The sequence below is a fragment of the Adiantum capillus-veneris genome, chromosome 24 (genome assembly GCF_014529385.1).
Source record: "Adiantum capillus-veneris isolate H3 chromosome 24, ASM1452938v2, whole genome shotgun sequence".
In the NCBI taxonomy this organism is placed as follows: domain Eukaryota; kingdom Viridiplantae; phylum Streptophyta; class Polypodiopsida; order Polypodiales; family Pteridaceae; genus Adiantum; species Adiantum capillus-veneris.
This window is the reverse complement of record NC_140954.1, coordinates 1602439-1618363: the sequence shown is the minus strand read 5'-3', so window position 1 is coordinate 1618363 and position 15925 is coordinate 1602439. Positions and strand designations below refer to the sequence as shown.

The 15925-nt window shown below is 42.5% G+C and overlaps 1 protein-coding gene across 2 annotated transcripts in view; it reads left to right on the top strand.

Annotated features, from left to right (window-relative positions):
- LOC147425823 (uncharacterized) overlaps window positions 1–11961 on the top strand; it is a 66778-nt gene extending 54817 nt beyond the window's left edge. The window contains exons 5-6 of one of the 2 annotated variants that reach the window (XR_015186115.1): window positions 8936–9321; window positions 11090–11230. Coding sequence is in view for 1 of the 2 variants with exons in the window: in XM_086497947.1 (XP_086354073.1) it covers window positions 11090–11536 (447 nt within the window). In the remaining variant the exon portion in view is untranslated. Of the gene's footprint in view, window positions 1–8935; window positions 9322–11089 lie in introns of both variants that reach the window. The other variant, XM_086497947.1, reaches the window with a different exon arrangement.
- The last annotated feature ends 3964 nt before the right edge of the window (window positions 11962–15925 follow it).

The window sequence follows — 15925 nt, the reverse complement described above, 5'->3', positions numbered from 1 at the left end:
CAAAGAGGTCTGGTTCATATATTTTGCCATCTTCGGGTCCTTGGAAAAATTGAGCATCATCTTTGTTGCATCGCTGATCAACTGGCGACGCTCTATCTCTCGCCGCTCCGCCTAAGTAGGCCAAGGCGGGCCATACTCTCTGCCTGAATCTTCGTTGTGATCCCAGCCCGCATCTCCAGATGCAGAGGGAGTCAACTGGTCATTGCTTGAAGGCATAGGTGTCGTGGAAAAAAATTCGGGGATCGGATTTCCTGTAGAAGAGAAATCGGCCGTGCTCTGATACCACTGTAACAGACTTGGACACTCCAAGTCAAGAATCAACCGCGACAGCACCAAATAACCACTTCAAAACAATTCACAGATCACAATAGATTTGCACTGGCCTGGCGGAGTTCCGTGCCTAGAGATATTGGCCCCAAAGACTGGCGCCCCTTTCGGTTTTTCTTTTTATATTAATCAATCATCAAAGTACAAGAGAGCGGTTAGGGTTTCACTCTCAGACTCTGCGTCCATATGCTCTGAGAAGTGAGGCCCTCACCACTAATTTAAAGGTTACAAGGGATGCCCAAAAGCAGAGCCCCAAAAGCTTTTAAAATCAAAAGCATCAGTTCTCTCGCTCTCTTAGAGAGTCTTTTCTCTTTTTTATAAAAAAAAAAGCAAAAGCAAAATTTGCGTCGCTCATCATTTTCCAAATTTTTTAAATTTTTTTTTTAATAATCCGCCTCCGCGATTTCCGGAATTTAGGGTTTTTGGCAAAAATTAGGGTTGCAGGAATTTTAGGGTTTCTGGCAGAAATTAGGGTTTCTGCTGTCCGCCACGTCATCACTTTGTGACATCTTCTCCCTTGTCTCATGTAGTGCAATGATTCCACTCTCGTGTGTCTCTCTCCCCCTTACACATATGGTAATGTCCCACTAGTTGGGCTCCTCAGATGACTATGTATAGTCTTGTGGGTTTTATGCACGTTTGCCAAGGCAAGAGCCTTCTGAACAGGAACCGGATTAGCTAATTGCAATTCCAAACATGTACGCACAGTTGCATCGCGAAAGATTGCGAAATCAATGAGTTTTTTCATGTGAAAACTCATCGAATCAAAGGGGAAGTGTCCCATTGCGTGTGGGAGCTCCTGAGACACGCATAGACGTGTTTGCTCGGCTCAAAACGATCCAAAACAGGGAATTTCAGCTTGCTGTGTTTATTTGCAGGTTTAGGGTTTCGCACCTAAACTGCAAGATAACACCGGGGAAGCTTCGGGGAAGCCTTGGGGTGGCTATACAGGAGTTCGGGCACATGTCAGTGACCAAAACAGGAGATTTCAGTGTGCTGAAACCTACCTACAGCTCACCGGAAAGCTTCTAAAATGCAATGGAATCCGTTCTTGTTCTTTTGACCTACAAAGATTTTGGAGCCGTTACATTGCCGAAATTGGGTCGTAAACCTGCAATTTCAGCCCTTGACAGGTTTGGACCGCTTGGTGGGAGTTTGGTCTAAGTGTCTGGGTGGTTTGTTTTAATTGAAGATACCGAAAGGGTGCCAGTCTTTGGGGCCGACAGGATGTCAGTCAGTGACATCCTAGTTGCTGGACGCATTTGTGTTCTCTCTTCTTCTCAATCCTTTGTGTGAAAATTAACAGTTAATTGAAATAGTACCGCCCTCTACTATGTAGAGGCCGGTCATATGGTTCCATCAACGGGATGGCCACTTTTTCTTCAAAAAGTGCAGCGTGGATTGTTGCGGGTGAAAGCAACACAAAGCATGTCATTATACCAGAGAAGAGAGACGAGATAATTGAAGAGGGATCTTCCTACCATGGCACAGAGAAAGTTCCTACAACTCTTCAAGAAGAGGACAGGTTGTTTAAAGCTCAGCTACTTAGCTACATGGAAGTTTTTCAGTAGAGCTGGTCAAGAATTGAAGGATCTAGGAGTTCTTATAGGCTCCTACATAGGGCTTACAAGCTCCGACATAGGGCATGTATGAGCCGTTGCAAGGAAGGGAGATTTCCCATGCAGAAGGGTCTCTTGATGCTCGAAAGAAAGCCTATGTGATTGAGGAACCAGTGGTGTCTATTGATCCAAAGCAATTTGCTTTACCAGGATTGAAACCGTTTGTGAATGGTCAAGGGAGCAATGAGTAGACTATGCATCGGATCCTTCCATTACCTACTTCATACCCCGCTATTTTGGAGGTGGTTCAGTGTTTCAAGCTACGGCTGGACCTTCCATAGGCTTGCAGGGTTATATGTCAAGAAATGTGTTTGGGACAAGGCAAACATGCATGTTTAACCTATGTATGGGAACATAGGTGTCCAACCAAGTTTTCAGGGTACCTATGGTCATTTTCGAATTCCTGGAACACAATTTCGTATGGCTGGGTTTTCACAACCATATGCCGAAAAGGTAGATATGACAGTTAAAGCAGGTCATGCAAGTGTCAGAATGGTCAATTTTGGAGCACCACTTTTATGAGCACGTGTTTATGACAATTTGACTCCGTTGAGTCAACCTAAGGATTACAAGGAAGGTGCGCAGGCAGTGAAGTTTGAAACTTTAAGGGAACAAAGCACCAATTGAAGGCTTTGACCTTCGTACAACAGTTTGATGTAGCTTATGTGGGAGGAAACCTCATAGAGTCTTTGAAGATATGCAAGGGTGCCACAGGAAATGTGCTTCAATGGTGGACCGCACTATGGAAATCAAGGTCAAGCACGTACAACATGGGTCCAATTCAAGCAACTGTTTGCACTTGCATAGGTTACAAACACTTTTGAAGTGGATGTGATGACAACATGGCACGAGTTGAATGTGGAAAACTCTGCGAACCGTGAAGAGGAGCAGTTCTAGGCACACTGTGTCTAGTAAGCTCCTATAGGTTTGTGCCATTATCAGTACAGATTGAGAAGTACTGTTGTGGATTGCCCAATGGAATTAGGGACTAGTGTACAAAGACAAATGTCATGAATATGGCGTAGTTGATTGAGGATGGAACAATGGCCAATTATTTGTTGAAAGGAAATTCAGATGGATTTAATGGCAACAAGAGAGGGCCCCAAGGCAAACAGTTTTCATTTAAGAGCAATATTGCAACAAAGCCTTATGTGCCTCCCACAAAGAAACCCTCCACTGATGTAGTTGATGCGTCCATGAAGCAATTTAAACCTTCTTTTGGGCGAGGACAAGGATAGAAAAGGGATTTTTGTGACAAATCTTTTGATGAAAGGAAAGCTTTGAGAGAGGCCAAGAAATGCTTCATTTGTGAACAAGAGAGACATTTTGCAAATGAATGCCCACAAAGGAAGTAAAAAAAAAAAAGAATGACAAGTGAGAGCATAAAGGGAAGAAGCCAAAGCCCAGTGTAGGACTTATCCCAGATTTGGTTGGTGATCGGCCAAACACAAATGCCATGGAATTATGCAAAGCTTGGGGCAAAGTTAAGAGCCAAGCAATATTGGTTTTCCTGGGTTTTCCTTGATCTTGGAGCCCGCGCAAATTTCATATCACCAGAATTAGCATCTAAGTTGCGCTTTCGTGCAGAGGAGATAGGTATGATGGGTGAAGCAAGTTTGGCCTGTCCAGGTCATTCAAAGCTTGTTACTCCCATTTTCACATTATGCCACTTGAGGGTTGTGATTTGTAATTGGGTATCCCATGGTGTTACAAGTTGGATGCTATGGTGGATACTTACAACAAAAAAATTACCCTTGTACACAAAGAAAAGACTCATTTCCTTGATGTAAAGCTTAAAGGCGAGTCTATTCCAGTTGTTTGTGCTTCTTCTATTTCATATGTAATAAAGAATCATCTTTCTATGTACTTGATCTTTGCAGAAGTACATGAAGTTGTATCTGATTTGTCTACTTTAGATAAAGATAAGACACATCTAAAGAGTGGGTATTATCAGATACACATTAGGCCAGAAGATGTCCGTAAGACTGCTTTCAGGACAACATTTGATCTTTATGAGTTTCTTGTCATGCCATTCTGTCTCACAAATGCTCCTGCCACGTTCAATAGAATGATGGACATAATATTTAGAACACATAGAAACTTCGTGGGGGTACATTCTTTGATGACATGATTGCCTTTTCAAAGTCTAAAAGAAGCATAGGGATCATTTAACCACAATTTTCAATGAGCTACGCAGGAATAAGCTACTAATTAATGCAAAGAAGAGTGAAGTCTTTTTGGAAGACATTCACTTTCTTGGGCACATTGTTTCAAAGGATGGGGTACGTATGGATCCTACTAAAATGGAAGCAATCAAGTCATGGCCAGATTTGAAATCCGTACATGACATCCAGGCTTATGTTTTGATTATAGGAGGTTTAAGCCGAATTCTCTTGAAGGCCGAAGAAATAATTGTTGGCAGTAGTTCACAATCTCACTAGTTGGAAACACCATTTGCTAGGGGCTGATTTTGTTGTCCAAACAGATTATCAAACCTTGCGATACTTTCTTATACAAACGAAGTTACCGGAGAAACACATGCGATGGGCAAACATCTTGTCTGTGCATGTAGATGTAGAAGGCAAAAAGAATGTGGCTGCTGATTCGTTGTCGCGAAAGCCCCAAATTTTGTCAATTCCGTACCATTGTGAATTAGACGAAATGAAGACACACTATGCTGAAGATCGAGATTTTGCAAGAATTTATGGTCAACTTGTTGATAGGCAACATCATGAATACTATACGCGTAAGAGTGACTTTCTTATGATGCATGGAAAGTTATACGTTGCTAAACAGTTACGGCCAAAGGTCATGCTCCACCATATGATGGGCATCGTGGAATTGATGCGATAGTGAAAGCAATTGAGGCATTCTTTTATTGGCCAACCTTACGCCAGGATATTGACACATTTGTAAGATTTCAGAAGGTGAAATTTGGCAAGCCAAAGCAACCAAGACTGTTGCAATCATTGCCGATTTCTAATAGGCCATGGGAAAGCATAGCCATGGACTTTATCTTTGATCTTCCAAGAACGCAAACAAGTAATGATGGATTTGGACTATCATTTGCAGGTTCAATAAGCAGGCTCATTTCATTTTTGTCAGAAAGGAGATATAGCCATAGCACATGGTTGAGATATTTATGAACAATATCTAGTATCATGGAATGCCTTAGTCAATTGTTAGTGACATATGACGAGTCTTTTCTAGAAAGCATTGTTTGAGAACATGGGCACTATGTAATGTGCAACGGAAGTGAATGATGGTGTATGCTCAGGATGAGTGCTCAGTGCGTACTCAATGTTCCTTTTACTGAAGAGGAGAGAGAGCCCCCCTTAACTTAATTAGAGATTGTGCAATGGACCAAAACAAGAGAGAATGGAAAACTGTGAGAGAAAGTGTTGTGAGTTATATATATCTATATATATATATATATATATATATATATATATATATATATATATATATATATATATATATATATATATATATATATATATAGAGAGAGAGAGAGAGAGAGAGAGAGAGAGAGAGAGAGAGAAGATTGACACTAGTTGGGGTCCCAAACCCCCCTCCAAGGGCCCCTTTCTCTATTGCTAGAGAGGTATTTGCTTTAGGTTGCACAAATTCCGGTGTAATGGTTCTAAATGCTGAGATGCTTGACGACGATGACGAGGCTAATGGGCTGAAATCTGAAAACGCTAGTGATGGCTGAGGGTTGAAAACTGAGTCGCTGAACTTAGGGTGAAATCTGCACTTGCAGTGACGACAACGACAATGATGGCGACGGTGATGGAGATGTTTGGTAGAGGTGCTTGTACGGCGAGGCTATGGCTGAATGCAAAAGCGCTAATGATGCCGATGACAATGGGCCGGCGAGGATCTGCTGTGGAGTACGAATGTGGGTTCTGTGAGGCTAAGGCTGATGGCATTTTCACTGACTGAAAATGCTGCTGCAGGACTGCAAAAACGTTGGACTGCTGGGTACTTGAGAGGCACTTTTGCTCTGCTCCTCTGCCTGATGTTGGTGCCCCAAGGGTTGCATAAATAGGCGTCTACAGGTTGGCTTTAGGGTTTTAGTACCCAGCAGTCCAGCGTTTTTCATCCTTAGCCTCACACGCCCATACTCCGTAGCAGATCCTCGCCATATTCAGCCCATCGTCATCGGCATTCTTAGCGCTTTTGCATTCAGCCATAGCCTCGTCATATGAGCACCTCTACCAAGCATCGCCGTCGTCGTCGTCGTCAGCACATCAAGTGTAAATTTCAGCCTAAGTTCAGCGATTTAGTTTTCAGCCCTAAGGCATCACTAGTGTTTTCAGATTTTAGCCCATTAGCCTCGTCGTCATCAAGCATCTTAGCATTTTGAAACATTGTACTAGACTTTGTGCAATCTAAAGCAAATACCTCTCTAGCAATAGAGAGGGGGCCCTTGGAGGGGGGTTTGGGACCCCATTTGGTGTGGATCTTCTCTCTTTCACTCATAGCTCTTCCTCTCACAGTTTCCGTCCTCTCTTGTTTTGGTCCATTGCACAATCTCTCATTAAGTTAAGGGGGCTCTCTTTCCCCTTAAGTAAAAGGAACATTGAATACGCAGTGGTCACTCATCCTGAGCATACACCATCAATCACTTCCGCTGCACATTACACACTACTCTTAAAGTTCTCATCTTCATTTTATCCGCAAATTGATGGACAGTCAGAAGAGGCAATTTCTACTATCCTAGATCTGCTCAAATGTTATGTGTCAGAGCACAAGGCAACTTGGGAACACCATCTACCATTGGTTGAATATGCTTACAATAACACCGTGCATGCATCAGCAAGCAAGGCACCATTTGAGATAGTGGAAGGAGGGAAAAAAGCCCCACCTATTTTGCAGACTAAGGACAAGATATCTGAGGCAGACAAGTATGTGCAAGATATGGATGAAACATACAAGAAGATAAAGATAGCTCTTGAGAAAACTCAAGCTAAGCAAAAGAAAGTTATTGATTGTCACCGTATTTTCACTTGATATTTGGGTACTTTTGCGCTTTGAAAAGGCCACGTTAAGGAGAAGAAAAGGCAAGGAACGTTTGTTTCCAAAGCTCAATATGTGATACTATGGTCCTTTTTACATTTCGGATAAGATAAGCGATGTAGCTTACAGGCTAAAGCTACCAGAAGGCTAGAAGTACATAATGCTTTTCATGTGAGGCTTCTAAGGCCCTTTGTTGGTGATGTGCCAAAGAATATGCTTGATGAGGAACAGCCCGAAGTGAAAGAATTGGATGAGATTCTTGTTCCTGAACAAATATTGGTACATGAGGAAAGGAAGGTTAGAGGAAAGATTGCAAGACGCTACTTGGTGAAGTTCAAGAGCTATCCATCATTGGATGCCAAATGGATGGAAGAATCTGAATTGGTTGATTCACCTGAGTTATTGCAACTCTATCTTGAAGCCTTTTGAATGAAAGGCACAGTGACTGGATGTAACTCTATGGGCAATATGAGAGCATGATTCATGATGCTCAAAGCAGTAGTTAAGCAATTGTTATCTACTCTTTCCGCATAGAATTCGAATGGAGAAGTTTGTACTTGAGAGCACACCAGAAGACTTCTATGTTGGATATATGTGTGGTAGCTAGGTCGGTGAGATTATTTAATCGTCCAACGCTACATTTCCAGAAGCATGTATATTTTTCATTCCCATCATAGAGTATATGTAATATCAACATGTATTGTTGGCATGCAAGCGAGGTTGCTTGCAGTATTTCAAGTAGGAGGTGTATTTTTCTTGTTGCCTTATCTAAAATACGTATCACATATTTTTATATATTTGTTTTCCCCAAAACCCTTGAAAAGGTGCAAGTGGACATTGCATGGCCAGTGTGAAACAACTACAACCATAAGGGTTTCTCACATCGGGAATCTAGGTCAGTTAGTCGGCGAGAGGTGAGGCCAGTTAGCACTGAATTCTGATGAGTATGGAAGCATGTGTGCGCCTAAATGGAATTTGGGCTACGCGGCAAGTCACTGACAACTTCATAAGTTGGAAGGGGTTAGGAAATTGAAGCATAAGGGGCATATTGGACACATGTCAGTAGGAGAACAACGTGTTTCAGAAGCTCTCTCCTAGTTTGGGGACGCCCAAATATGAGAGTGGGGACTGATTTTTCAGTTTTGTGAGTGGATTTTCAAGCTCACAGTGTTACTGCAAAGTTCGTCTTCTCCCTCTCGTGCATTTCTCTCTCCCTTACACATATGGGAATGCCCCACTAGTTGGGCTCCTCAAATGACTATGTACAGTCTTGTGGGTTTTATGTGCGTTTGCCAAGGCAAGAGCCTTCTGAACAGGTACCAGATTAGCTAATTACTAATCCCCCACATGTACGCACTGTTCCATTGCGACAATTTGTGAAACAGGAGAGTTTTCTTGTGTGAAAACTCGTCCAAATCAAAGCAAATCAAAGGGGAAGTCTCCCATTGCGTGCGGGAGATCCAAAACAGGGAATTTCAGCTTGCTGCGTTTATTTGCAGGTTTCGGGTTTTGCACCTAAAGTGCAAGAGAACACCTAGGAAGCTTCGGAGAAGCGTTGGGGTGGCTATACAGGAGTTTAGGCACCTGTCGGCGTCCAAAACAGGAAATTTCAGCGTGCTGAAATTTACCTACAGCTTACCGGAAAGCAAGGGAATCCGTTCTAGACTTGTACTTTCGACCAACAGAGATTTCGGGGACGTTATGTTACCGAAATCTGGTCGAAAACCTGCAACTTCAGCCCTTGACAAATTTGGACAGCGTGGTGGGCGTTTGGTCTCAGTGTTTGGATCGTTTGCGTTTGGTTTAAGTGTTTGGATTGTTTGTTTTCAATTGAATAAAGAAATACCGAAAGGGGCACTAGTCTTTGGGGCCTACAGGGTGTCGGTTTTCGTGCGCAATGACATTCTAGTTGTTGGACGTATATGTGTTCTCTCTTTTTCTCAATCCTTTTGTGTAAAAATTAACAGGTAATTGAAATGGTACCGCCTCTATTATGTATAGGCTGGTTATATGGTTCCATTGACGGGACATTTACTTTTTCTTCAAAAAGTGCAACATGGATGGTTGTGGGTGAAAGCAACACAAAGCATGTCATTATGGCAGAAAAGAGAGACCAGAATATTGAAGAGGGATCTTCCCCACATGGCATAGAAAAAGTTTCTACAACTCTTCAAGAAGAGGACGGGTTGTTTAAAGCTCAACTGCTTAGCTGCATGGAAATTTTTCACCAGTTGGTCAAGAATCGAAGGATCTAGGAGTTCTTACACGCTCCCACACATGGCCTATACAGTTGTTATTCTGGAGGAATAAACATTTTCTTATTAAGGGGCCCGGCCGTTCCGGTCAACGCTGTGTAACTTTCAATCTTCTCTCTCTATCTCTCTAATCTGTCTCTCTTAGTCTTTCAAGTTAAAATTTAAACATATCTCTACACATCTACTATGCTACCAAAGATTAGTATTTATCTTTTATGCAAAGTGTTAATTGGCAGTAATAAGCCTGTGGTGTATCAAGGGCGATCTTTAGTATTCAACTCTTCTGCTATGAAGCTTGGCCTGGGAACGCATGTCCTTCAACTCTTCCTCTAGTTTGTCGATTTCTTCTCTCGTGCCTCCTCCTTGCTTTGGAGAGAGGTACAATCTGCCTCTAGAGCCATGATCTCCTCCGATAGGGCCCTATTAAGGATGACGAGGGCACTATCCGTCTCATTCTTGTGTGCCAAAATGGCTTGCTTGATGGACTCCTTGAAAGCTCCTCCTACCCGGGGCTGATGGCCTGCTGCCAGGATGCAGACTCAAGGGGCTGATTTTGATGCTGCCGGCTGGATAGAAGAAGGGCTACAGGCTTGCAGATCAGAGGGCTGTCCAGCGTCAGTATAAACACTGATGCTGTAAGAGGTTTGGCTGAGAGAACGATCTCAACAGTAGGCTGATCAGGGATGGTCTTCCCCTATTGATGGGCTGCTTAGGGTGGTGTGGATGGTTGCAATCGGATCTGATAGCAGGCTACCAACACACTTGTGCTGGCTGTGATAGGCCGATTATCTCCTCCTCAAATGCTACCAAGGGGTTGGGCTGCTAATGCCAGAGATGAAGGAGAGAGAGTGCCCCTCGCTTGAGGTTCTTCCTTGTGTCTTGTGGAAAATGATATCCCAAAGGATCCTTTTATACCAGATTTGAGGGGTTATCTGACCTGAGTAAATCTGTTAGGAACTCACTGGAAATTGACTGTGCCAAGTATCTTAGTTGGACCTGCACGAAGTGTCACACCAGCTAAGACATGGGCATGCTCGCACACATCATGCCTCATGAGTCTGGCTGGTACATGACCACCAATACCCATACTACTAATTTGGGCGACTTACTACCGCCGTCGGTTGGCCGACTGCCCCTTTTTAAATTATTTCTGCAAAGAGGATTAGGTAGGGGTTCTACCTTAATTAAGGGAAATGTCTGGAAATGTAGTTCCTGCAAACAGGCTCATGGAACATAATCCCCTAGGCTCTCCTAGTCTATGGCTTGGCTTCATGTTGTAGTAGCATCTCCACGTGGCACATTGAGCCCATGTGGATGAGGCAAGTGTGGGCTGGTGCTACGGGTGCCAACCCTTGTGATAAAGGCATGATCCATGTGCTGCTAGCCCCTAAGGTACTGGGGTGAGGCCATATTTCTTGTGGCTGAAAGGAGCTTGATGTCTATTCCTTATGTCTGCTCTTTCTGCTAGCCACAGACCAAAACTAGCCGTTGTTATGGTTAAATGCCTTAAACTGACATAGTCAGCGATGATTCAAATGACTTGTCATTTGTTGTTAACATTCCTTGCATGTTTCCCACTCAAACCTATTGTGGATATTCGGCTTGCATCATTATGCCATCATTCTTGCAAGCAATGAGTGACTAGTTAGGTGTGTCATGCAGAAAACGCTTCCTATCTCATGTCATACACCTTTTTTTGACTTAATGGTTGAATTGAAGAGTTTTTGAAACTGAATATCTTTCTGGAGCTTTGGGTTACGAATGCTGCATGAATTTAGGTGTTTGTAAATCGCTGTGAAAGTTACAGCATACTGAGGGTTTTGTCTAGAGAGAGGAACATCAAGTGTTACATATTGTTTGTTGCAGGTTGGCATCACACATAATTTTTCTATTTTGAAGGCAAGACAACAGCTAGGCTATGTGCCATATGTAGGGCCAAAGGAGGGGTTACAACGCACTCTGGAATTTTGGAGAATGAAGCAGATCAAAGAGTTGAGATCACCGGAGCTTTTTATTTGGATAGCTATTATTGGAGGCATGATTCTAACGTTTTGCTGCGCATTCTTGCCCCCTCCTTACATGGGCATCTTTGAGTGGATTAGACGAGTTGCACTGTTTATATTTAGAAGTCAGAAGGTGGTTCAGGCAGTTTTCGTACTTGCATGCATCGCCCATCTCGGAGAGGGTTTGTATGCTTGGCTACTGGCAAGGAAAGTGGATCCTGCAAATTCCAAAGGCTGGTTCTGGCAGACAGTTGCTCTAGGCTTTCCATCTCTTCGCCTTCTAATAAGGAGGTCTCAAGGAGGAGGTTGAATTAGTTATCAGCCACAGACTTTCTTCCAATCTTTTTGTAAGGCAAAAGGATTCAGAGTGCACAATACACTTATTGTTCATTCATCATGACAAAATCTTTGTTGTCAACGAAAGATGATCGGTGTAGCACATGAGAAACCTGCAAATTTGAGGAGCTACGGGAGTAGAAGAGGGTCTTGAACACTCCTTGTTAATTATGGAAATGGATGCACATACAATGCACCCACAGAAGCTGTAATTCGAAGCATGTGGAGGAGAGCTTTTACTGAAGTTGCATAGTGATTGAAACTGTTCAGTGAAGACTTTTGCATTCCATGAAAACTGTAGATCTGTCATAAAATGGTTCATGCCTTTTATGGTGAGTACTATCAGTAAGAGGTAGAGGTGGTAACAATCCTTGCAACTCAATATTAAGCTGTACCCTATCTTGTGAATGTTTTGAGACGCCAAGATTGGCTCATCTTGCAAGAATAACTGAAAACATCTAGGGAGACCAGATTTAAAGTTTTTTTTCTCAAAAAAATTTATGGAGGAGGAGGCATTGTTCAAGTTTAGTCAATGTCAGGGCCTAGCTATCAGCTAACCTGGAAGGTGAGGCTGTTCAAAGGATTTTTGCATAGAAGGTTTTAAAGCACTATGATGATAACACCACTGAATTCCATGATCATTCAAGCTTTTCAAAATACTTCAAATTGAACATCTGTGGATTATATATGTAAACTTGGAATAAGCAAAACTGGGAATTTTGAGTAGTTAGCTGTGTTCGTTGCTAAGTATCTTATACACTTGAGATATGTTGGGAGCACTCGTGATATATATGTTCAAGAGGGCTACATGTGAAGGCTATCTACAGAGTAGAAGCACAAATTTGATTCTATCTGTCCGCCAAAGTGTGGTCATTCTCTGTGTCCACCAAAATTGTGGCTAGGCTTGGTGCCCATACGACAGCTCTGTACATCAATGTGGGTGTGACTAGAGTGTCAAAAAGTGTTTGGTGGCATTGCCTCTCTAACATAGCGATGTAACATATCCACATATCAGCCTAGCCTTAGCTATTGATCCCATAATGAACCAATGTGGTGGCCGAGACCTCAAGGTATACATATGAAGTGACCGCCTCCACATGACCACTTGTAGAGTGAATGTAGTCTAGCTCCTGCCTTGTCTCAAGGTGTGAAATATCATGACCTTGTTTACAAAATTCATTTACCACATATAGATGTTTTTGCAATCCTCCTGAAGAGTTGGAAGTCAATATAAGATGATACAAGGTAATATGGACTAGAGTACTACCAAATTGAATTTGTCGCCTCCACCACGTGAATGGAGTTGGCTACTCATCTATGTATAATCCAAACAATGCGTGAGAGAATGGGCACCTTGCTTAACACCTATAGTGTTAGCAATGGCCTCTGACATACCTCTTGGGCATCGAACTCTTCCAAACAGTTGCTCATTTTATGTAGAAATGCCCCATGTCATACATGAACGTATGCCAAGTTCCATGAATTAAAAATATGTTCTTGTGAACGCACGTTATACACTAAATGTTTTTGAGGTGTCTCCTTGAGTATGGGTGGCCACTCGGGAACATGGTACAATCCCTCAGCATATGTGTGCCAAGTATGTAGGTTAGTGATGGGTGTTGTGGTCCATGGCTCCCTAAATCTCCTCCATCAAATGGAGCTATCTCTATTCAAGAACAAGTGATATATCTCCAGCGCTTGTGTCTTTGCAAAAGTCCTCCGATAGTGGGTGAGTGTCCCCATCTCTTTCCTTCCCCCCTCTCTATGATAATCCCCAAAACTCTTTGTAGGCGGAGGCATGAGTGTAGGGCTCTATACTCATTGTCATAGCATTTGTTATGGGTGAGTGTCCCCATCTCTTTCCTTCCCCCCTCTTTATGATAATCCCAAAGCTCTTTGTATGCAGAGGCATGAGTGTAGGGCTCTACACTCATTGTCATAGCATTTGTTATGGGCATAGTAATAGATCTAGTAGGCTCCCTAGAATGGCCTCAATGGTGGAAGGTATGCATTGCAGGTATATGGAGCATTAAGGCCACTTGTGTGGTGACCGTAGGTGCCAATGGGTCCATGAGTAGAAGTCCATCATGTAAGTTTCTAGTGTATATGATAGTCATGTCATGTGTGAAGTAGATGGTAGTGTGTGTGCTTGATGTATGAGGTGTTGGTGTCATTGTGTGCCACCCAGTGAGAAAGTCAAGTGTGTATAGTCGATACCAATGGGACATGGGGTAATAGAGAATGAGGTTAGTATGTGTGATGCCTCTAATGAACCTATAAGATAATCCACCATTGTGCCTCTTGTCTGTATATTTCCTCCATGTGGGAAGCATGTCAGTCCCCATGAATTAGGCCATTGTGTCATCCCATTACAAATACTAAGACTCTTACATGATCCTAGCTCTAGTAAGTAATCTCCATAGTGGATAATCGCTACCGATGGGGCCATGTGGGAAGCATGCCAATCCCAATGAATTAGGCTATTGTGTCATCCCATTACAAATACTAAGACTCTTCTAGTCCCCATGAATTAGGCTACTGTGTCATCCCATTACAAATACTAAGACTCTTACATGATCCTAGCTCTAGTAAGTAATCTCCATAGTGGGACATGTTTGGACCTTAGTCCTTTGATGTGCAAATTATCCCCACATATGCTGGCTCTGCAGGCTTAGCATCTTTGCAGCCTCGGATTTGTGTGTGGGTGTTGAAGCCCCCTACAAGGAAGACCTCTCATAATGTAGCGTAATACATATCACATTTCACAGACATGCATATAGTGATGTTCTCATCACCTCCTCCTCATGTGGACTCTCCTTTGTGCTGGCATAAGAGGTAACATAAGGGCATGTAAATGATCATATCATGTGTGAGCTATATACGAATCCATATGTCTCTAGCCTCTAGGTCCTGATACACTACTCTAAGGTGTCCCTGGAGCTCTCACCAAAAAAAGTATTCCCAATCCACTAGACCCTCTCGAAGTGCTCTAACTTTGTTAGGCAAACAAAAGCTGGGACACCTCTACAACAATGTCTCCCCAAGAGTGATCAACACATCAACTCAACACCAAGAACACATCAAAAGAACTTTCAACAACCCACAACACCAAATACCAATGATCATCTAGGTATTTACTGACAAACCTCCACCCAAAAGACCATAGAAACTAGGGAGCACATGTAAAGACATAGAATTACGACACACGCCAACCAATTTACTTGAGGAAGGGAGATTTTGCCTTCATCAATCTCCTCTTTTAAACCACAATTTCAAGTTGTACATACCCAACAAAACATGTAGGCTTTGCACAACTTTGTCTACACCAAATTACTTGCATGCTACCATATCCTATATATTGTGGGAAACATAGCATATCTTCTAGATCACAAGTCCAAAAGGGGTGATTTAAATCTTGAAACTACCTCTACAATCTCTCCAACAAAAGTGTTGATAATGAATAAATTCAAAATTTCATGCAACTATATGCAAAATTAGCATGAAGAGAAGGCTACCGTAGAGCGAATACGCATAGAGAAGACTAGTCCAGGAAAAAAGTTGGAATGAGAAAGCACGAGGGAGACCCAACAAGTAGAAACCTGAGAAACCTAGCCATAATATAGGCCGCCCACTCCCTTATAATTTAAATTTTACTTATATACAAGAAGCACCTCAAAAACACATATTTGGGAATATAAAGTAACCAACTAGCTGACACCTTGCCTTGCACATGTATGTGCTTGCTACAGCAACCTAAAAAGACCAACAAAAGAAGTCCCACAACCTTTTATATCATTTCATATCACTCTCATATGTACAATATGTGCAAAAATGGGGTTCTCAAAATGCGCTTACAAATGTGTAGTCCTTCGGTATGCTGACTCCCACTGGTAACCCTCCACTCAAGGTACACTTCTCTCCATATTTTAGTGTGTTTGTTGATAATATGATGTCCCTCCCCTCCATCGCATGCTCTAATCGTCTACTTTGTGGCGATAATGATCCCTTGTAACTCTAGACTATAATATGTATCTTTGCCGCTTGGCTAGTGTGTGTCCCATAGGCCCCAAACCGCTAGTCCATGGGCTAGCCATCAATGATGCTCGAGGGAACCAATCTTTATAGAAAAAGGCATGTCACTTGCGAGCGGAGAGTCTTAGAAAACCCTGATTTACATTATCAACCCCCTCCTTATGCTTATGAGAGTTACATCAAAAAAATTTATTAGACCCCTATCTTACATATAGTGCTTTGGATGGCTCTTTGAAAACACGCTATGCCTAAATGTGTGGTCTAGTATCTCTTTTGTGTTTTTTGTAGCATAGTTTATGTCAATATATTGAGATTCCCCTTATACCTGATA